The sequence below is a fragment of the Hippoglossus stenolepis genome, chromosome 1, assembly GCF_022539355.2.
Source record: "Hippoglossus stenolepis isolate QCI-W04-F060 chromosome 1, HSTE1.2, whole genome shotgun sequence".
In the NCBI taxonomy this organism is placed as follows: Eukaryota; Metazoa; Chordata; class Actinopteri; order Pleuronectiformes; family Pleuronectidae; genus Hippoglossus; species Hippoglossus stenolepis.
The window spans coordinates 18,748,155-18,770,379 of record NC_061483.1 but is presented as its reverse complement, the minus strand read 5'-3'; the positions used below and the strand labels follow the sequence as shown (position 1 = coordinate 18,770,379).

General features: G+C 41.6%; 2 protein-coding genes across 5 annotated transcripts in view; one reads left to right on the top strand and one right to left on the bottom strand.

Annotated features, from left to right (window-relative positions):
• Nucleotides 1–604: 604 nt before the first annotated feature.
• si:dkey-127k13.1 (PWWP domain-containing DNA repair factor 3A) lies at nt 605–7,026 on the bottom strand. 4 transcript variants are annotated; one of them, XM_035173663.2, is made up of 14 exons: nt 6,636–7,026; nt 5,800–5,926; nt 4,709–5,031; nt 4,350–4,617; nt 3,996–4,130; nt 3,810–3,880; nt 3,608–3,684; nt 2,357–2,417; nt 2,183–2,258; nt 2,000–2,050; nt 1,649–1,890; nt 1,257–1,478; nt 1,048–1,136; nt 605–956 (listed from the first exon to the last, which is right to left on the bottom strand). In XM_035173663.2, the coding sequence occupies exons 2-14, from the start codon at nt 5,804–5,806 to the stop codon at nt 854–856; spliced, it is 1,725 nt and encodes a 574-aa protein (XP_035029554.1). In that variant the 5' UTR covers nt 5,807–5,926; nt 6,636–7,026; the 3' UTR covers nt 605–853. The 4 variants fall into 4 exon arrangements, with proteins under 4 accessions (XP_035029554.1, XP_035029500.1, XP_035029724.1 ...); XM_035173609.2 differs by having other exon boundaries at nt 6,654–7,025; XM_035173833.2 differs by lacking the exon at nt 6,636–7,026 and adding an exon at nt 6,612–6,630.
• Nucleotides 7,027–8,728: 1,702 nt separating this feature from the next.
• Nucleotides 8,729–22,225, top strand: part of kif26ba (kinesin family member 26Ba) — an 81,639-nt gene continuing 68,142 nt past the window's right edge. The window contains exons 1-2 of the mRNA XM_035171662.2: nt 8,729–9,516; nt 10,805–11,197. Coding sequence (XP_035027553.1) covers nt 9,457–9,516; nt 10,805–11,197 — 453 coding nt within the window. The 5' untranslated portion in view covers nt 8,729–9,456. The remainder of the gene's footprint in view (nt 9,517–10,804; nt 11,198–22,225) is intronic.

Sequence of the window (22,225 nt, the reverse complement as noted above, 5' to 3'; positions counted from 1 at the left end):
CTGACCAATCAATTCATTTGGAACGTGACATTAGCGTTCTTAGAGGACCCCGTGGAGCTGGGTGTGGAATGTTAGAGTCTCTGAGGAGGACAGGAGTCATCAGACCCACAAAATCCCTTTACCTTCTCTGATGTGGATCTTTATGAAAGATATAGATCCTCATCAGAGGGAATAATAAACCTTTGTCAGCTGCTGGAGCCGAACAAAACCAACCTGACACGTAGGAGCAATGTGTTGACAGTACCACAGACTGTCTGCATCACTCTACGTTTCTTTACTTGTGGGAGTTCCTGATATTAATGTACTGGGTGTTAGCGGCAGAATAACCAGACATGGTTTAATACTTTTGTCGTACACTTTAAGTAGGTTTATCCCATGAAATTAAATATTTATTTGGAATGGGGGATAGATAGTTTACAGATTTACCTTGTGACAGCCCACTGTACTGTATAACTCCCAAGCAGCCCCTGGGTGCATGCATCACTTGATGTTTTATTAGTGACTGATGTAGTGAAGGTATTTATTTATCAATTTGGCACTCCATTCTTTATTGTGTGAACTTACTATTAAATTAATGATTTTCTTAAAACAAGCACACAAAGACAACAGTTAATGACAGGTATATTTTGAATTTGGCAGTACTGGCAGCAAACAGGTATGCATTAAAGATAGGTAATTTGAATATTAACATTTTTAAGACATCTTTCTTTACTTCTTAAAGAAACTGATTTTGAGATGTAAAATCCAGAAGACACGATTTATCATGGATTGCAAAGCACACAGATATGGCTACAATGCCTATAAACAAAACATAAAAAAAAATACAAAAATACTTTCCTTTATTTTACAATTATCAGTCCTCTAACTTGATTGAGTCAGACAATAATGCAAGTGCAGTGTTCTGATGCTTTTTTCTTATATGTTGCTCAATCATCAAGTCGAACTCCTGTCTTTCTCTGAAGAAAAAAGGAAGAAAAAAAATAAATTTCACTGATCATATTTAGTATAGAAACTATTCCTTTAATGGTTTCACTCATTAAATCTTACCTGTTGCTTATACAACGTCCTTTTAAGTACTTCTCCTCTGCCTGTTTTACAGAGACATTGTCAACACCAGCAATGGCATGGATGATGGCCTGGACAGAGAGACAATAATATCACAACACATACATTTCATAAACTAACTTTCAGGTAGCAAAAATGGGCTAGAATAACAGACAACAACAACACATGTGTTGGTGGAAGCTGCAGCTCACCTCAGGAAGAAGCACATCCAGAACAAAGGGGACATGCTCCATGGCTTTCACCTCGGCCAGGCAAGGAGCGGTGGCCATCTCTGTCTCGTAGAGCTCCTTTAGGTAGCAGTAGACCTGGTCCAACTGCTGGTCATCTTCCAGGTACGTGTTCACCACCCGTCTTCGATTGGCACTCAGAAAGGAGCGAAGCCATCTGGACTGCTGCCGCCCACGGATTACAGCCTGTAGGGAGAGTAAGAAGAGTAAGTAAGAGTGAATGTCTTCATTCAAGGATGAGAGCTTGCTTCTTTATCATCTTGTGAAGCCCTATCTAAATAAGTTAATGTAATGAGAATGCATTTACTTAAATCAAGAACTACATTAGTGACACAAGAGACTTCATTAAATCATACCAGAAGGTGTCCTTCCACCATGTGCTGCTTGACGATGAAATGTACGAGTTTCTCATTGGCTCTATTGTGGGCGGCATGAGTCCGGTCCGGCAGCAGCCGCTTTGAACTCCTGCTGACCTTCTCCTGCTCATCACTGAAGCTGACCTCCTTAAGATCGTCACATGGCTCCTCCATCATGGACTCGCTGGTGATGGTTAGTTTCTCCGAGTCAGTCTGTGGGTACTTCCTCCTCACTGGATAGCCTGGAACAAATAACAACCAAACCAGTAGAGAGAATCAGTAGGACTGAGTGGGGCTACAGGTGTACTCAAGTAGATTTATATTCTGTGAGTGTCACACAACAAAACTTACTCATGTCATGGGCAAAGTACTTGATGAAGGACCCAGAAAATGAGCCACATGCTACAAAGACAAAACCAGATTAATACTGATAATACTTCTGTGGTATCAGAACAATACTGTTTACATAAGGTGCATCCCAGTACGAGTGTTCTTCATCTGTTTCTGTCTACATAAGCAATGGATAATACTCACCAATCCGTATTCTGTAGTCCGTTATGAGGGCCGTCGACCACTCAATAACAGCATCATAATTTTCTTTGGCTTTACACTATGACAAAATCAATGAGGGTCAGAGATAGTTTGTCACTGTGTCGAGAAAATATTGTTTTCAGAAAATCAAGTTTATATTTTGTGAGTAACTCTTACCAGCAGCTCACTGGCTTCCTCACAATCAAAAGGCTTCAGGATTTTCAGGGTCACAGAAAACCTTAAAGAACAGAAACACACAACTACGTCAGTTCCTGATTATCTGAAAGTGTGCAAGACATTTCCTCACTAACGTTTTCTTTAAATATCTTAATTTGTGCTGCCAAGGTTTAATAAAATCCTATCAGATATGAAAGACATTCCTAAGACATCATCTACTAGCAGAGGACACCTCAATGGCTTTCATTCGTTTTAACTCATTTTGAGATGCAACTGTTGGCAATCTCTGAAAGCTATGAGCTAACTACAAAATCCAGTAGTATGATTTGCAGAGACTCTGCAGGGGTGGGGAAAGCAGCCTCCGTGCCATTAACAATCCACGAGGAAATTATAAATACAAAAGAAGAAACTCAGAAATACATAAAAACCTTCTCATGACAGCAATAAAAATATGTCTGTGATAAAAGAAAAACTAAATTGTAGACTGATGTTTCCCTAAGAGTGGTACCTTCAGCCTGTAAGCCAGTCACGTCCTTGTCAGAGTGAACGCAACACGCAGTTGTGTTGCAATAGTGTCCTTGCAATATTGCCACAACAATTGGCAGGAAAAAGCAAATGCAGGAAGTTGCGTTTCAATATGTTTAAGTAGAAGACACGCCAGCGTTCCTACTTTACAGGGACATGCTCACAGTGGTTGAACTAAAAACATGCAGCTGAACTAATGAGTTCCAAGGACTGTTCCTGGATAACGTTTACACTCTTTAGAAGAGTTTGTGTGCTGAACAAGTGGCTTTCACAAGACCGTGTTCTGACACAAGAGAAACTAAGAGAATTGTTAAAGAACCTTGTTGCTGAAGTAAAGCTGCTGCAACTGAAAGTGAAACTGTTCCAAAGTGTCAGTTTGTTTGGAGGAAACATGGCAAAGCAGATTACTGAAATGGCACAACAAGATATTGAAAAACCACTGAAGGACTTTCCGGTTTCTCTCTGTGGCCAGCAATGAAAGGACAAAAATGACAAATACAGCCCAAATAACCATTTTTGATGAAGGAGGAATTATTGGGGATGTGAAAGAGTCAAAGTTTGTCCAACCATTGTATTAGATAGGTTGATGTGATATTAGTTTAAAAAATGTAGAACACTCTACTATGGAAAAGATTCGAAAAAAAAAAAAATGATTCCACACAATTGCTCTATTGAGAAGGGATCCTCACAATATATATTACAATCAAAACCCGTCGAATTTCCTACCCTTTTTTGGTGTGAATCATTGGGTCATCGATGAATACAATGCTGGCTTTTTTCTGCTTACTATTCACTCTTTTTACCTGCCAAAAAAATAGTGTGGATTTAAGCTTTTTTCAATCATTAAGGATTAGACTTCACAAATTCAAGCTTTTCTAATGTGAGGAATTATGAGAAATCAATGATCCACGCAGGTTTTTACACTCACCAATGCAGGCCAGAACGGATAATTTCTAGCTTTGTGCCACACAAACGCTCCTTCTGTAATGGACGGAGGCTCTGAAACACAAGAGGCCAAACAGTCAATTTTAGATCTACAGTATTTCTGCATAATCCAGTTCTTATCAACTCAGCATAGAGGTTATTTGCATTCAATAAATACATTTTCTCTCACTTTTGTCCATCTGCATTAAGAAACTTGGTAGCTCCTCCTCCTCACTTTCCTCATCTTCAGAGGAAGACAGAGATGGCAGCTGTTCTTCATGGTGACTCAGCTCTATTGAAAGATCCGAAGACAGCAAAGACTCGTCTTTTTGGGAATGGGGGTGAGAGGGTACAGAGGGACAACAATAATACCGAATTAGAGCAGACAATCTTGCAAAAGTTAGTCCGTACATGGCACCATTTATTTTGGACAACATAACTCATATTTAGAGAATAAGAAGACCTCCAAAATACACAATTTCTTAAAAGAAACTTAGAGGAATTGTGTTCACTGTACATAAGACAAACACTACAGAGGCATTACCTTGTTCTGATGAATCAGGCTTCTTCAGTTCAAATCTTGGTCTTAAGCGTTTGGACGACAGAGAAGTTGTATTCTTCTGCAACTTTCCTTTCTCAGTCCTCTGTGTCTTGACGCGCTGGCGCTTGGCTTGTGGACCCTTGGTTTCACTGCAGGTCTGCACTTGCTCCTTCTGCACTCTTTTTCTGAGTTGTCTTGGCTGGGAAGCATCAACCTTCTTGCATTTGGTTTGAGATTTTGACTTGCAGCATGGCAAATCAACCTCTACTGCCTACAGCAGATCAGATGCAAAAGGAGTTAAATTATAAATCACTGGATTTATCTGCATGTCGAAACAACAATCATCAGTAATGATCAAATACCTTTAACTGAGTGATGACCTCAGTGTATTCTAGCTCTGCTTGTTTTGCTCCAGGAGGTGACTTTGAGATTTTGGTCAGCTTGTCAGTGGAGGAGCTGCGTACTGGCGTGGAGGTCAAGCAGACATCTTTAGTCTGTCTTGTCCGTCTCCGGCCTCTTTTTGGAGTACTCAGTAAGGAACATGCTGGGAACTCGCTGACAATGGCAAAATCACTTCCTGGCACAGTGTTTGATTCCTCTGATCCTGGAGATGAAGCGGTTTTTGAGGCGACTTTCTTTGCCGGTGACTTCTTACATTTCCTTTTTCTTGTTTTCCAAGGTCCACCTGAAAGATCATTGACAGTGAAATTTGTACTGTCATTTAGATCCCAATCAGAATAGGTATTAACACCCGTCCTCAGTGATTCAATCACAAGTGGTCAGAGCAAAGTACAGGTCTGAATGAACCCAAATGGGGGTCCGAGACACATGTGGCCACATTCTCATCGCTGTGTACATTCAAATCTGTCCTGGGCCACAAATGAAGGACAGCCTACTCAGCTGATGTATCTGCCCTGTGACTGTTGAAACTTAATCTTACGATTCTCACTAGATTCTCTATAGGGTAATTTGTTTTCAGTCACTGCCACAATATCAACTCTGATCATCCAATAATGACTGATCATTGTCTTAAACGAGTAAAATCTGTCTTCAGAGCTGTGCGCATTCATTCATTCAGCCCCTCCTGACTCCACTTAGCTCTGTTTCTCTATCTCTCTCGCTTGTGCCAACACACACATAAACATTGTCATTGTCTTAGTTAAAAACGACATCACTTGGTGTTCACGGACAGGAATGAAACCCATATTTTTTGCATAAAGAACAGGAAAGTTAGATCCTATCACAATCTGGTATTAAAACACATTTTAATACCAGCTGTGAACAGATAAACTTAACATTGTCCACCTGCGATCGGATCTCTCAGGAAAGATGCAAATAACAGATCCGACCAGGGGCTTTACCTGTAAAGCACCCTGATTTATTGGCCTCCCAAGAGCATTTTAAATGCTAACACGATTCAGAAAGCTAACAAAAGAGCTGCATGTTGGACTACCTTTCATTGTCGGTGTAGTCCTCTCGCTGGACAGACTTCCCTTGGGTTCATTGGATCTGGATTCCACTTAAGCATCAAGAAGTGACATTGATCAGGACAGATCTCCTTCAGCTGAGAGGTTTGGCAGCTGAAAGGCAGGAAACACAAATACATACTGTTCAGTGTCTGGGCCCCACCTCGTTTGAGACAAGTGGCATCCACACACTACATTTATTATTATTATCAAGTTATTCCAGGAAATTGATCATGTAGGAACATGACTCTCAAAAAACAAACAACCAGCTCATTAACTCAGATGTTATTGAGCTAGAAAGTGACCTGATCGTGTCTAAGATAGCATCACTGCCACAAACCTGGCGGTTGAACTCAGGTTTTGACAGAAGAGCGAGCAGAAGCGTAAACATCTGCACAAACAGCGTCAGACGTGTATAAACATCAAGCTAAACAGCGAGTCTACCTGTTGTTATGCAGGCGGCGGCTGCACAGAGACAACACAGGCCGACCAGCTGCTAGCAAACGTGCTAGTAAACAAACGCATCCACAACAACAATCCTGCGCAATGACCGCCGCAGCAGTAGTAACGTCCACTGTGTACGAGCTCTAACGTTACATACTGAACCATTCATCAATGGTTTACGCGAACATTGCGCAAACGTTTAACGTCCGATTCAGCGACTGCTAGCGTCACACACAAACATTTCATGACGCGGACCTTGATCGTCTCTAAACAGGCAGAGCAATCAGCGAAAGGGTTCGACATGTTTTTTTATCGTTTCTTTTTTGTGCCATTGGTCCATGACCAGGCCACTCACCCGGCCCACAGTTTAGATAGTTACCTCCCGACTTCCGCTCACCTCAAGACTCCGTGCGTCGATCGTTAAAGATCCATGAACTCCTCCTCATCGACCGGCCTCTCTCAAATCATTGGAAAGATTATGCAACACAGCTCCATTCTACAATCTCCCCTGGGAACAGCCGTGAATAACATGGAACAAACTCGGTGCCCAAAGTACTACTACTACTACTTCTACTGCTTTTTGATGGCAGTACTCAGGGATCGTTACCAGCATTAAAAACCTTCAGCGCCACCTACCGGAATAAGTAGGATCGAACCACCTCAACAATGGTTATAATTATGCACCATGTCTCTCTGTCTGAGTTCTCTGTAAATTTTCCGAAATGAAAACAATACATTTCCTGTAGTTGCTCTCGTGGCCTTGAGTCATAAAGGATGTGACTATACTTAAAGTACTACTCAGCGTGTTTATGAAGTGTCAGTCCGGAAGAATAACAAAAGGGGAAATAATCCACTCAAGATATTTTAGTTCTGCATTTGTCTTTTGCCAGTCTGATATCTGCAACATGACTCAGTCACTGATTAACGAATGTTACTCATCAGGGTTAGTTCTACTATTTTACTGCTGGATTGAAAACAATGGATTTAAAATGATGGATTGAAAAAGGTTGTGTCTGCCACAGGTTGCTGCAAACTTTCATTCAGTCCAGTGTGAAGAAGACTGACGGTCAGGGAGGAGCAGAAATCAGGTCCTGGGAACAAGGTAGATATCTCCACCTGCTGGTGTGACACCTGTAGAAGATCTGACACAGGACTCTGATTTTAGCAAACACACAAACTTTCATATTACACACAGATGCTCACTGAACTACGTCAGGTTCTAATGGAGTCAAGTTCTATGACTTTGACTTTTTGAATCTTTTTAAGAAGATGACCAGAGATTATTTAAGCTTTTGTCTGTGATTCTGTTGGTACGTTTGTGTTCCACATCATATTGTTATCGTCACTAAAACTGTGATTGTGTGTAAAGACATTTTCTTGCTGTACATCCTCTGCAGCTGTATATCAAATGTGTTTGTTTTTAAACATGTCACCCTTCTTCTCTCTGTCAGAGGTGTTCTTCCTGTTTTGTCTGTATGACTTTGACCGCAGTGGGTTGTTGGATGGCTTTGAGATGATGAAGCTCCTTTCAACCCCCATTATTCCATCATACAACATGAAGTGCATGGTTGATGTCCTAAGTCCTGGGCCAGCCGGAGAACCACCTGCTTCATGCTGGCATGCTCACCAAGCACTTCATCATTGAGGAGGAGGCAGCTGACAGCTCAATGTGGAGACTGATTGTTGAGTATATAACAACAACAATAATAAAATTATTATTATTATTATTAATAATAATAATAATAATACTGATAATAATAATGCAGTAAAGCTGCTTTTTCACACTCATTCTTGCATTTACAGGGGCTTTGATTCAAAGCAGGAACCAGCAGAGGGCGCAGTGTTACCACTCTCACACTGTTCCCTTCATCACTACAATAGCCTCCTGCATGAAAACACTGACGTGAATCAACGGAAAGCAGGGATGTCTCCTCCATTCCAAAAACTGTTTAAAAGTCAACAGAGACAAATGAACGGCTTTTGCACCGAGGACCAGAGATGACGTCTGGGAGAATGCTTTAGTCATATGGGATTTTTCCTCATTTCATTCATTCAGTTGACTGTTAATCAGACCTATATCTTATATTTATGCAGATGTGATCATGTTTCTACATAAAGGTGAAATGACAGCAGGGAAATCTCTTATTTTTCCTCCATGTAGAAATAGTGGAATCAGTCTTAAAATAATAAATTGAACTGTGATGGGGCAAAACCTCACTCACAGCAATGCTACAGCCATAGGAGTCCCCCTACATTACAGGTCTATCAGACTCTGGCTGTGTTTAACATATCATCCTAATAATGACATCCTGTGGTAATTTACCAAATCTCCACAGAAGAAGTCTAGTTCTGTCATTCGGAAGAGGCAGCGGGCCACCCGCCACTCAGCTGGAACCTCTGGATGCGTATTGGCCTGTGGCGGATGAGGGGCAGGGTGGCCCCGCCCTCATCCAGATGTGCGCCCCTCTGCGCACTCAGTCCACAGTTCGCTTCAGCGGAGTGCGGAGCCGCGGGAAGTCAACAGGAGGGACGGACACATTTCAACCGCACTCAGCCAGAAGCAGGCGCTGACTTTCAGCTGCGCCACCTATAGATCACACACCATCTAATGGGTCGTGGTTGTGCCCATTAGACCTGAGCCGTGCGTCGGGATTCTTCTCGTGGTGTTTTTGTTTTGTTGTGTTGTACCTGGGCAGCCTGAGACGCAGCGCTGATGGAGGGAGGCAGGGCTGAGTGCGGTGCCTAGTCCGGAGCGCAGTTGAGCCTCATCCATCCAGCTCAGAGCTCACTCCGCTGACAGGGAGCGGTCTGCTTTTACGCACAACCTGCGTGCATCTGCATCCCGCGTTTTACAGGTGAACCAGGGGCTCTCTGCACAGGCAACAGACAGAAGAAGACAAACCCATTAAGGATTTTTATTTTTTATTTTATTTTGGCGACGGAATGGGGGATGTAGCCAGTTTCCACATGCGCTTGGAAGTGGCGTGAGGCTGTTTCCAGATTGAGAAGACGCAAACTGCAGGGGCGTGTGGCTAATTGAAATCGATCTGGTGGTCTCTCTCTCTCTCTTTTCTTCTTTTGAATGTGACGCAGCAGCAGAGGTTCTTTCTCCTCCTCTCCTCCTCTCCTCCTCCTCCTCCTCTTCCTCCTCTTCCTCCTCTTCCTCCTCACCTCCTCCTCCCATATCTCTCACCTCCAACATGACTTCACTGTCTGGGACCAAGGAGAGGTCTGTGAGCAGCCGGAGCAGAAAATATGGGGTAGGTTATTCATTCCACGCCTCTGGACACACCTCTGTTACCTATAATCCCTGCAGACGTAAAAACTTATCACCCATTCAGTGCTGCATGCACTCCATCCTCACACCACCCTCTGGAAGCTGTAGCTTCTTCCTCCCTGCTCAGGCTGACGGGCATATGAGGCTGACACCTCTCATTAGATGTGCAGTGTTCATGCTGTTGATTGATTGCTTTGGGAAGATCACGTTTGGCACACTGATGTCATAACAGTGCTGTTGCTTTATTTTCTCATTCACTGATAGAGCTCTTAATTACCACAAACTGAGGATCACGCAGCCACACTTAACACCTGTGTCACTGCTTCTGTGCCAGCAGCCTTATTAGAGTTCATTTATGGAGTTGACTTGGAGATGACTTGGAGATGATTGAGCATTGCACCTATATAAACTCATTTCTGCCTCATTATATGCTGTGCTGAGGGATCCCAGTAGCTATAGTACCCAACGTCTCCAGCCACCACCACATCAATGGGTCTCTTCTCTCTGACTGGATTTACCCAGCAGCAAAAAAGCTCTAATTTTCAACTCTTTGTGGCTCATTTGATGCTCTCATGTGGCTGTCTGTCTGAGCAGGGGGAAACAACACCGGAGTACAGACAGGCACGGAATCTGACTCCATCCTGTTCAGTTAATAGAAGCATCCAGTATGTTGACTGGAGCACCATCACAGTGAATGTTTAACTCGTTCTTCCTGCGTGTTGGTTTTAAACTGGATGGCCCTTTGATTTAATGGTAGTTTAGACTCCTTGTCTACACATTGGCTGCACATTGCCTGTGTGTTACTGCCACAAGACGACTGTTTCATGGAGATCTAGTCTGCAAGTTGGTGGCATGTTAGCATGAACACTGTGAGTTCATTTAACCAGGATGATTTGTTTTTGATGATATCTCATGATCTTCATGATGATAGATGATTGAAATGAAAACAAGGTAGGGTAGCTCACTCAATCTAGATTTAATGTGTTGGATATAATGTACCTATCTTTATTTTGCTTTGCAAGCGAAATGTAAGCCCATCATCATTTCATTCTCATCCCAGTGCAACTTGTTGTGTGGACAGATTCAAACAGACTTTTTTCATGGCAAACTTTAGCAGAAAAAACGATATATGTAATGATTACTGTTGGTTCCCTGTATTTTTCCCACACCAGAGAGTCAGTATGCACAATATAGCAGAGCACAGGAAATGCAGTCCCTCTGGGAAATGCAGCCATTATTAATAATCACCTCTTATTCAAAAAAATTCACAGATGCCAGACACTTCACCGACCAAATCTGCGACCTTTTTCCCCGACACATGGTACCGAAAGCCCTATGAGGAGACCAGCAGATCCGGCACACGCCCCACTCCGGAGGGTGCCGGCTCCATGCCGAGCTCCACAGGCACCCCGTCCCCAGGCTCAGGAATCTCCTCACCGGGGTCTTTCTCTGGATCACCTGGGACCATCTCTCCAGGGATTGGGACAGGATCACCCGGTTCTCTGGGTGGCTCCCCGGGTTTTGGCACCGGCTCGCCGGCCTCAGGCAGCGGAAGTTCCCCTGGCAGTGAAAGAGGGATATGGTGTGAGAACTGTAATGCAAGGCTGACAGAGCTGAAGAGACAAGCGCTGAAACTGCTCATCCCAGGACCTTACTCCAGCAAGGTACAAAACAAGACTGTTCTGCTTGTATTTCTTTCTTAATGATGTGTGTGTGTGTGTGTGTGTGTGTGTGTGTGTGTGTGTGTGTGTGTGTGTGTGTGTGTGTGTGTGTGTGTGTTTGTGTGTGTGTGAATAATCATGTAAGTGTTTTACCTGTTCTGTAACCCAGTGGGGACTGGCTCAGTATAGCACAGCCTCCAAAAATAACCTGCTCCATCATTAGCTGTGGCATTCAGACGGTAACACTTAAGAACATGGTCGCTGATGAAAGACTGGGCCTCTAATCGTTCCCTTGCTTACTGTGACGCTGTGTTGTCAGAATTTATTCTTCTCATAAATCATAAGGATGCTGTAGTTTGTCCAACCATCATGTGACCAGCTGTTGAAAAGAAGAGAAACCCAACAGCCTTTGGGGAATGTGGAATTATTGTATCTGAAGCTGTTAATCAATTACTGACAAAAACAGAATGATAAACACAGACAAGACTCTTTGGCATAGAGTTGCTCCTTTTACCTGATTGATCATATCACCAGAATCGATGGCTTCACTTTGTCCTATATTGCTTTTGTGAGGGAATTAACATGATGGATTAGTGAAAGACACTGACCACTTAGAGCAGATATTCATTTATATGGATTTCTGCCTTTTCTAATTTTCTTTGACAGGTCATTTCTTTTTTTCTCCATATAAGTCCATATAGTCCATATAATCATTTTTTATTCCATTAGTATAGTGATTATCAACAGGAAAATCGCGAGGCCCAAAGTTTTGCAAGTTGATCTGTGATAGAGGATCAAACCACGTGCTGCACAGGTTTATCATTTATGTATGTAATTTTTCTTTTTGTTTCATAATGAAACAATGTTTCATATTGAAAACAGGATTTGTGACTCTGCATAATCTTTTTAAGACGTTGCCCGTGGGTGTAATGTTCTTCTGATGCAGTTGACTGGATTTTAGTTACGAGTACAATGGGGTCACACATAAGGCTTTGAGTTAATTGATAACAAATAAGCAGTTATTATTCTCCATGGGGTTAATAAGGTGCAGCCAGAGAGAGAGGGAGGGAGGGAGGGAGGAAGGGAGGGAGAGAGAGAGAGCTTGGAGTACAGTGGGACAGAGAGACTTGCTGTAGTGAGACAGATGTGGAGACGGTGGGTTTTTATTAACACAAGAACATGACAGTTGAATATTGTTAGGAGCTGTGGGCGTTAATGGGCTCCGTCGGTGAGCAGGCCTCTAATTAAAACGTTATTGTGAAGTTGGGTTGAGTCCAGTCTGATTAAAACAGTCCCCATTGTAGTTAACTTTATTGCTTTGTAGAATAAGCACAGACACATTAATTACAGTGTTGTAATTGGAGTAGGTAGCATATGTCTTTGTGGAAAATATATCTACGTAAAATATAAATTTAGTAGAGCCTGATTTTATCATGGTTTGACCGTGTCCTCTCTGTGCAGTTTGCGCTTTCTCCTTGTGTCTGTGTGGGTTTTCTCTGGGTGTTCTGGGTTCCTACTCCCACAGTCCAAACACATGCAGACTGGGGTGAGGTTCATTGGAGACTAAATTGATTGTAGGTGTAACTGGAGTGGGAATGAAGATTTGTCTCACTCTCTATATGTCAGCCCTGCGATCTGTCCAGGGTGTGCCTCTCGCCCAATGTCTGCTGGGATTGGCTCCAGTCCTCCCTGTGACCCTAGGATAGATGATAGTTGGTTGGATGTTTGGATGGATGGATATAGTACACAAAACCATGTGCTGGTCAGGCTAATAACACGTTTTGGGCCTTCACAAACCAAAATATCTCCCTTTGGCTCGTGGATTTTGTCAATGAAAAACAGAGATTCTCTTCACTCAGGATCAGTTGGGGGATTCTTGCATGAATGAGTTAAATTGCAACCATTTCAATTAGCTCTTTCACGGCACCTTACAAATAGGATAACTCATTGTGTAATTGCATGAGGGGCTCTAATGGAAAAATGAAAAGACTGAACCACAAATTGAGATGCACTGGATGTGTTGCCCTTATTTTCTGCTGTTGGTCACTGAGCAGCTCCAGTGCATCAGTAGTGGTTAGTTTCTTTGCTTTAAAGCAGAGGTCTTCAACAGGGGGTACGGAGGTACTGCAGGGGGGTCGCGACATTTTTGGTTGATTAGACAATTTAAAAAAAAAATTTAATTTAAAAATTTTTTCCCTACCAATTTTTTTCCCACAAATTTAAATGTCTTTAAATACACATTAACATGAATCCAACATATTGTAGCGAACGGATAGATGGAGGCAGAAGATTTTTAGTCAGCAATGCACACATTCAGCGACACACAATAATAAAAACATGAATATATGAACCTGTGTATTATTTGAATAGCTTAGTATTGAATGCACAATAACAGGGTAGCTATGTTTATACATGGCACTAGGCCCAGTTTAATATAAAACACTATTTTATACAATATATATAGTAGGGGGTCCTTGCTCATCTCTCCATCAGTTTGGGGGTCCTTGGCCTGAAAAACGTTGAAGACCCCTGCTTTAAAGCACCTCTGTGGTCTTCACTGATAAATGAGACAGTGTAAGTCATTTAGGTGGTCAGGATTTCTTGGCCAGTTTCCCTTTTTACATTGTGACTTTTCCCCCAGACTCTTCTCACAAGAGTGCAATGACCCACACAGGTGTTTTGTGTCTGGGAAAAGCTGAACTCATGTCCTTGGTGAAGCAATGTGACCTAATAATCCTTCACCAAATGTGCCAGAGCAGCAGTTCTGCAGTGTGTGTGTGTGTGTGTGTGTGTGTGTGTGTGTGTGTGTGTGTGTGTGTGTGTGTGTGTGTGTGTGTGTGTGTGTGTGTGTGTGTGATGTGTGGGCTGGTGTCCCTTCCTGTTGTGCTGCCAGCATGAGATCCCATGTTATTCCCACCGGACACTGGGACATACGTGACCCCTCACAGCCAGAATAAAAACACACACCAAACAATACAACCCCCATCCAACAAAAACACACACACACACACACGCACACACACTCCTGAACTGTGTAGACCTGTCTTTGTCTGTGGATATGAATATATGATAGTTCATGTTTTACTTGGGCTAGCAGACACACACACAGACACACAAGCAGGGCTTTTAATATATGCTAATGATGACCTTCACCAGTCTTATCATTGAGTGTCTTGCTATTTTGATGTCTGCAGTTCACTGCGCGAGCGCACACACACACACACACACACACACACACACACACACACACACACACACACACACACACACACACACACACACACACACACACGTCATTATGCTTAAATGTCAAGTTACTACATTGCAGCAGATAAACCACTGTTTGTATGAACTCATTCACTTGTAACTGTTTATTAGTTGGAGCAAACAAAGCATTTTGTTCATGCAGTGTTTTTTTTACCTGTTTGTCTTAGAGAAAATATATCAATTAGTCAGCCATGAGTAAGCTGCATCGCAGTGGCTGTTAGGAGACATGGCACTTTACAGATGAAGAGACTAAAGAGAGAAGATAGATAGACCTGTTTTGGTTTTGTTGCATATAGTACAAAACAGTATATCATGTTTTTTTCTGATGTGACTTAAGAGTGCTCTGTTGAGGGATTAGAATGAACAGAATAGCTTTTCAGATTTAGATGCACACATGCACACAAAATGCATGCACACTTGTAACCACAGGACTCAAACGCACATCTGGCTCCACAGCTGCACTCAGTTAAGGTCTCTGTCCCCACTCTGCCTGTGTGTGTGTATGTCTGTGTGTCTGTCTGTGTATGTTCATGCATCCACACCCACACCCACATCATAAATGGATGGAGGGTGAACTGTTTTTGGTTGGTCCAGTTCAGCTCAGGAAAGTGGGTCAGTGCGTGTCTGAGTGTGTGTGTGTGTGTGTGTGTGTGTGTGTGTGTGTGTGTGTGTGTGTGTGTGTGTGTGTGTGTGTGTGTGTGTTGTGCGTGTGTGTGCGTGTGTGTGCGTGCGTGTGCGTGTGCGTGCGTGTGTGTGTGTGTGTGTTTAAATCACCAGAATAATATCTGTTTCAGATCAGCAGAAAGTCAAAACCATCCGTGTTTATAACGTGAAACATATACAGTTCCACATCAGACATGGAAATAATGCCCAAAAAGGACATGTTTTGGAATATATTAATTCCTGAGGACTTTTTACTGGCAACCTGAGATTTATTGAGAATACTTCCATTTGCACTTATTATTTTAACATGTTTTATCAATTGTAGACCGCTGACTGCACTTAAAATGTTTATAGTAGCAGCATTGATGTGGCTGTAAATTTAACAACTGTCAGCAGCTTCTACAGTAAAAGGATTTTGAACTTAAATACACGTCACCGAGGCCGGGATCATTTATAGATACAGTGCAGTGACATTAGAGGAGTAAAGCTTTCTGTGGTCCTAACATGCAGGGGTCATTTATTTCTGCATGATACCATAAACACAATCAGTTTTTTGGACACTGCAGCCAAAGGTTAGGACACAGAAATAGCTCTGTCTCTCTCTGTCTGCTCACCCTTACTTAACCAGCTTTGTTGTCTGACTCATTTTATTTAAAATAAAAGGTTAGCCATCATTAGCATTAAAAAATAACCGGGTGATCATAACTTTAACATAGCCATAGCCATATGGAAATAATTACCCTCTAACAGACCTGGACACACAAACATCCTTGACTATGGGTCACGATCGTGGTGGCAGCTGATTGTGGATTATATTTACAACTAGATTGCTCAGATATACAATATTGATACACCTCTGCATTCATGTTAGACATTGTCTTTTCTCATGAATGTTCTACTCGCAGCATCCATTGCACTTCTATCCGTCCTGCAGGGATCCCTCACATGTGCCTCTCTCTTTGTCCTGCTAAGAGGTTTTTTTGGTCGTTTTTTTTATCTCCCCTGTTGAAGGTAAAGGGCAGAGGATGTTGCACCTTCTGAAGTCCTATGAGACAAATTGTGATTTTTGAATATGGGCTGTATAAATACAATTGGATTGATTAAAATCTGACAGGTTACAACACAAACTATCAAAAACATTGTCAGGGTTTTTGTGAATGTTTTTTCTAGTTCTGAAACAATTAGTGGACTAAAAAAAATCCCAACTCCGGGTCGAGTCATTACCTGCTTCAAGAGGCCATATCAACCATATCCTGTGATTGGAGTTTGCTCAGTTTGCTCAGTTGTCATGGAGATGGAGTTGTTGCCATGCAAGCTTAGCAGCTGTTAGAACTGGAAATCATTGTCTGTATCGCCTCCATTAAGTACATGAGCAGTACTCGTTATTTAATCTATAGCAATTTTGATAATTGATCAATTATTCAGGTCATTTATCAATCTGCATCCTCATAGTCAAACATAACATTTTCTGATTTCAGCATCTGAAATCTGAGAATTTGCTGCTTTTTATTGTTTAAATGATTGCAAATTATAAACTTTTTGAAATTTAAGACTAAATAATTAATTGATCATTAAAAATAATTGACACATTAATAAGTAATGGAAACAACCATGAGCTGCATACATAAATACCTACTAGTCTCATTGTAATATTCCATTGGTGGATGGTAATGTACAGCACTTGACATATGACCATAATCTACATATCTGGCACAATATTTGTTATTCTGAGTGTAAAAATGCCCACATCCTTTCAATTAGATGCAAAATGACCTCTGATGGTATTAACCCTGATGCCTGTCAGATGTTTTTAATACCCAACATAATAAAAAAGCTCCACATCAGAAGATGGTGAGTACATCTGACAATCAGTTTAGTTTAAGAGCTTATTGATCTATCTACTGTTTCAAATGACTTCGCAACCCATGAGCACGAGTGAAGTTAACATGCTTGTGGATATAATCAATTTAACTAATCACCAAAACCACTAGTTTGTCTGTAATTAGTCCAATTATCAGAGCAAATGGTGGACTGTTATTTCTTTGCAATCTGTGCTCAAAGGGTTGTATTTCTGCACACAGGTAGCTAGAGTCATCCTGTAATAAACAAATCCCATAACACTACAGAAGCAGACCTCCGGTAACCACGGCAGCTGGTGTTGCCGCGGCAGTGACATGTGACAGATGTGAGCCGCATACATATCTCCATCAACGTTAATGGGCTCCTCATAGCCGCGTACGCGTTGGTGAGAGGCAGAGAGGGTGAAAATATATGAAGTTCACGTGAATAATAGCGCATGTTACCGTGCGTGTGTGTGTTTTTGGCAAGGGGTAAGAAAAAAATAAATGCTGTTAATGTGAGAGTGCGTGCACATAGCGCGCGTGTGTGTTGGTGAGAAAGCGAGCGTGATCATACCCTCTTGATGCCTTTCAGGTGTGAAAGACATTACCATATAAAGAGGTGGCTTCATCAATAACAGCAAGATGGTGTGGATGGATGAATGAGTGTGTGGGGAGGGAGGGATGCTGATGCAGGTTGAAATGAAGAGCGTCTCACTTGGTTTATGTCAGTTTGACCCACCCTAAATGCACCTACACACACATACACCATCTCCGTATCTGATATTGATTACTGTACCCTGCCTTTTTCAATGCGTTAATTTTATTGGTAATATTTAGAAACTCCAATTTTAAAATAATACCCAAGGTTTTCTTTAAATATATCTAAGTAGTTAAACAATATAATAATAATAACTTTATTTGGATAGCACTTTTCAATACAATAATACAGTAAACTGCTTTACAACAATCAGAGTAAAACAAATGGTAATAAAGATACAGATCCAAAAGTCATAGAAATCATACGATAAAAGCTTTTTTATAAAGATGTATCATAAGAATAGCTATTTACTATTAAAAAATTTATATCAAAACATTTATTATTTTTACTATTACATATAAAGAATCTGTGTAAACTAGACATTATATGCAATATATATTATCAGTACTCTGATGTAACCAAATTGCCCAAATAAAGCCAAAATGCTTCATGGATGAGATGTGTCAGGAGACTGGTAAAAGTTAACAGATGGGCCAAGTGTGGGAATTACATCTCGGAGAAGCAAGATCAGCAGGCGGTTCACTTCATCGAATGGGGAGGTCTATTCAGGTAACATAATTATATTTAATGTTAAAAACGTGTGACTTCTCACTGACATTAAACTCAAATGGGTGTTAATTTGTACTAAAGAATACTGGAAGGCTTGAAAATGATTGCCAGCCATTTTCAGATGGATGCTGTCAGTGAGGTAATGTAGAATGCTATTAAGCACTCTGTGTCTAATGATAAACACAACGGTGACTTCCCCTCTGCTCCAGTCATCTACACAGTCTGCAGAGCAGATCCCCTCTGGGATGAGGTGAAAGCAGCATAAAAGTGCTGCTTAACATCCTGCACGAACAAATTTGCATTGACAGAGATCCCTGTGGAATTTTCCCAGCACTTCATGTTATTCATCTATATTGTGAGGAACATCCATAGTTATAGAGAGGGCGTCCAACCCAGTACCAGGTAGATGAAGTTGTAGCTAGTGTCTGTGCACTGTTATGATTAAAAGGTTTTTGTGTTCAGATATTTGTTTCTCCATTTTTTGTGCTCTCTCTCTCTCTCTCTCTCTCTCTCTCTCTCTCTCTCTCTCTCTCTCTCTCTCTCTCTCGTCTTCTTTTGCCTTTGCTAAATTAAGCTCTACAGAGAAAAAAAGGCAAATGTCACAAACAAAAGAGTTTAAATTTAGAGGCGGAGAGGGAGAGAAAACCAGAGAGAAAGAAAACTAGATTGTTTTCTCTAATAATGTTATCATTGTCATTATAGTCGCTGACCCGGAGCGGACACACTTAATTAGACTAACTATCCCAGCCACTAGGCTGCTACAGTCCACACACACTGTCTGTGTGTATAAGAGCCAGACAAGCTACAAAAGACTACCAGTTCCCAATGACAGCAAAAGACAAATGTAAAGTTTGCAGATGTACATTAATGAGGACTTTTTAAATTCAAAAACACACATTATTAGATCCACTAGATGGATTTGCTGAATGCTTTAAAGTGTTGTTTTCTTACAATATGTGCCTTTTCCATAGACTATATAAAAAGGTGGAAGACACATCTCCACTTCCTGCCACCATCCAGAAATTAGGCTAAAATATCCTGGATACAAGTACTACAATACAATTTAGAGCCAGACTCTGTGCAGTAGTAATCGGGGGATGGAGCGGCAGCAGTGCTGTTTGTTGATAGAAGCCTTCGACCAATCAAAAGTGAGAGTCTAGGCTGTTGATTAAACGTTTCACCCCATTTCTAGCATCAAAGAACTATTTAAAACAGAACAAATGTTTGCTGTATTTCCCATCTATTAACATGGATGAGGCAGGATTTATGACATGTAGTGCAGCCAGCCACCATTTGTAAAGAAATACAAAGAACTAGGTAGGAGATGTTTTTTTTTTGTCTGCCACAAAATCTCCCCCCTTTCATATTCTCATTCCTATAATGTATGTTTGAAATGTTTGCTCCATGTTATTTTTAGCAATGTCTCCCATTTAGTGACTTCCTGAAAAGTTGCATTTAATATACAAAAGTCAGTTGAAACATCCTGGTGGTCAAGTTGTCTCATAACCCTCCTCTTTCCCTGTTCTTATTTTCTGACTCAGTTCTGTCGAATTAAGGCAAAAATAAATAAAAAACACATTTGTATGAAAAAAGCTGTTGTAGTCCACTTGAAGCAATGACAAAGAGAATCCTGTTTTACATTTATAGCACCTCTGCATAACTCACAGGCTCCATGACCAAAGAAAACATACTCACCTCTCCTGCACACAACAACACACTGTAATAACAGGCAAATCACATGCAGGAGTGAACACGCCCAAACACACACAAGCACACAATAGTGTATAATACAGATACTCACACAATGTACTGGCAAAGAAACACTAAGGCACTCACAAAGACTCACAAATAGAGAAACAGCGGCTTGTGTGTATGTGAATTACCAACTACACACACTGGTTGGTGGTGAAAGTGGCAAAAGCACCTGCTGCCATGCGGTCCGTGGCTGCCATGGCAACTGCCTCTCCATCACCTCTGCATCACAGAATAAGTGGAGAACACTGTAAAGTAGTTATGCAGTTGTCTCCTGTCTAGAACATTCCTGTTCCATCTGTCTGTTTGTCTGTTCCCTGCTGTGTGCTGTGTCTGTTCAGTTGTATTGTGTCTTTAATGTGTTAACAGAGTTTTTAAAGTTTTGGATGACATCACCACAGCCACGATGAAAAGTGAAAATGTCCCAGTGTTCCAGCAGCAGGTGCCAGCTCCAGCACCCTGCGACACTGCGAATTCTCGCTCGCTGAACGGTTCATTTGAAGACCTGCTAACCACACTTCTAACATTAGCCAGTTTGCTGTCACAAGCAGATATATCACACAGAAGCATGCACATGCCCTCACGCAAAGACACCTCGTGCAGACACATGCATCATCCCAGGCTATCACCTAATCAGATATAACACATCTATCTTCAGCATCTCGCGCGAGGAAAAACACTTGGCTGTGAGTGACAGGGATGGTGTGTATGTGTGTATGTGTGTGTCTGTGTGTCTGTGTGTCTGCGTGCTTATCTATCATTTATAGATATTTTTCAACTTTTAAAGTAACAGTACTGGCGAAGTTAGGGCACATGGCGGAGTCTCGTCAACAGATTTAGGGTTATGTCACAGATAAAGTACGTGTGTGTGTGTTTGTCGGTGATATATGTGTCAAGTGATGAGTACACTAATAAAAACATGTTCCCCTCTTAGTTCTGTGTCTCATACTCAAACCTTGTATATTTAACACTCTTGAGTACTTATTAGTGTTGAAGACTCAAATACATTTTCTGGAGACTTCCTCTAACGATACCCCAAACCAAACCAAACCCAACCCTGATCCTAAAGATTGATCGTAAATCAGCTTTGGACAAGCCGTTGATAATTCTGAAAATTTCCCCCAAAGTTTAGCCAGAAACAGACACACACACACACACACACACACACACACACACACACACACACACACACACACACACACACACACACACAGCCTCCTGCAGCCTTTGTCTGCATTGACTAGCAGGTTTATTTACAGAGTATGAGCTCACTAATATTTATGAATGATAATGTGCAAACGCATGTGTGCCTTTAAAACTATTTGAGGGACCAGACTAATGTTTCAGTGTAAAGCATTTGAAATTCAAGGCAATTCCAAGAGTTTTGAGGTCAAAATTGTAGGATTGTGAAAAAAATGTGTTAAAAGGTTTAATGTTTGTATTCAATGGAGGGTATACGCTGTAAGTGAGGTATGTTATTTCCAATATTATCTATTGCAAATAGCACTAATAAAGTATAGTGAAACCTGAGAAGGGAGATGTGAAGGACAAGAGAGTAAAGATGTGGTGAGGTTGAGTGTGTTAGTGTGTGAGTGCTCAGTCCTCACACACCTTTTAGGGTCAAAATCAGGGCCAGGGCTTTGTCAGTCCGTTGCTCATGTTTTACAAGTAATGTAATGACATTCCTGCTCTAAATACACTGCACTGCTGGGCTGTGAAATGTGTATGTGCATTCCTACTTTAACTATAGTCTAACTACATAGGTTAAGAGGCTGGCTAATGCCAATAATAGGACAACAAGATAACTCTTTTTTGTGCTCTCTCTCTCTCTCTCTCTCTCTCTCTCTCTCTCTCTCTCTCTCTCTCTCTCTCTCTCTCTCTCTCTCTGTATGTGTGTGTGTATTTTAAGGACCATGAGTGTATTGTGTCAGAGCATTGTAAAGGGCAGGAGGTGAAACGAGAACAAGGCTGACATTTCCAGGCTCCATGGCAGACTTCACTTCACTGCAGTAGTTGTTGATCATTTCCCCAAGTGTTTTTAATGGAGGCCTTTTGGACAACCTTGACTGTAAAAACGATCCATGTTGCGGTTACGACGTGCACAATGTAACATCTGGTTGTGATGAAAGCACTACACGCTGTGTGGTTCTTCAACGCTGTATGTTTTGTACAGTTTATATT

Coding starts and splice junctions, on each gene's coding strand:
- si:dkey-127k13.1 (XM_035173663.2), bottom strand. Junction 2,418..3,607: donor ATGATTCACACCAAAAAAGG/GTAGGAAATTCG, acceptor CTGTTCTTTAAG/GTTTTCTGTGACCCTGAAAA. Junction 2,259..2,356: donor AGGAAGCCAGTGAGCTGCTG/GTAAGAGTTACT, acceptor ATTTTGTCATAG/TGTAAAGCCAAAGAAAATTA.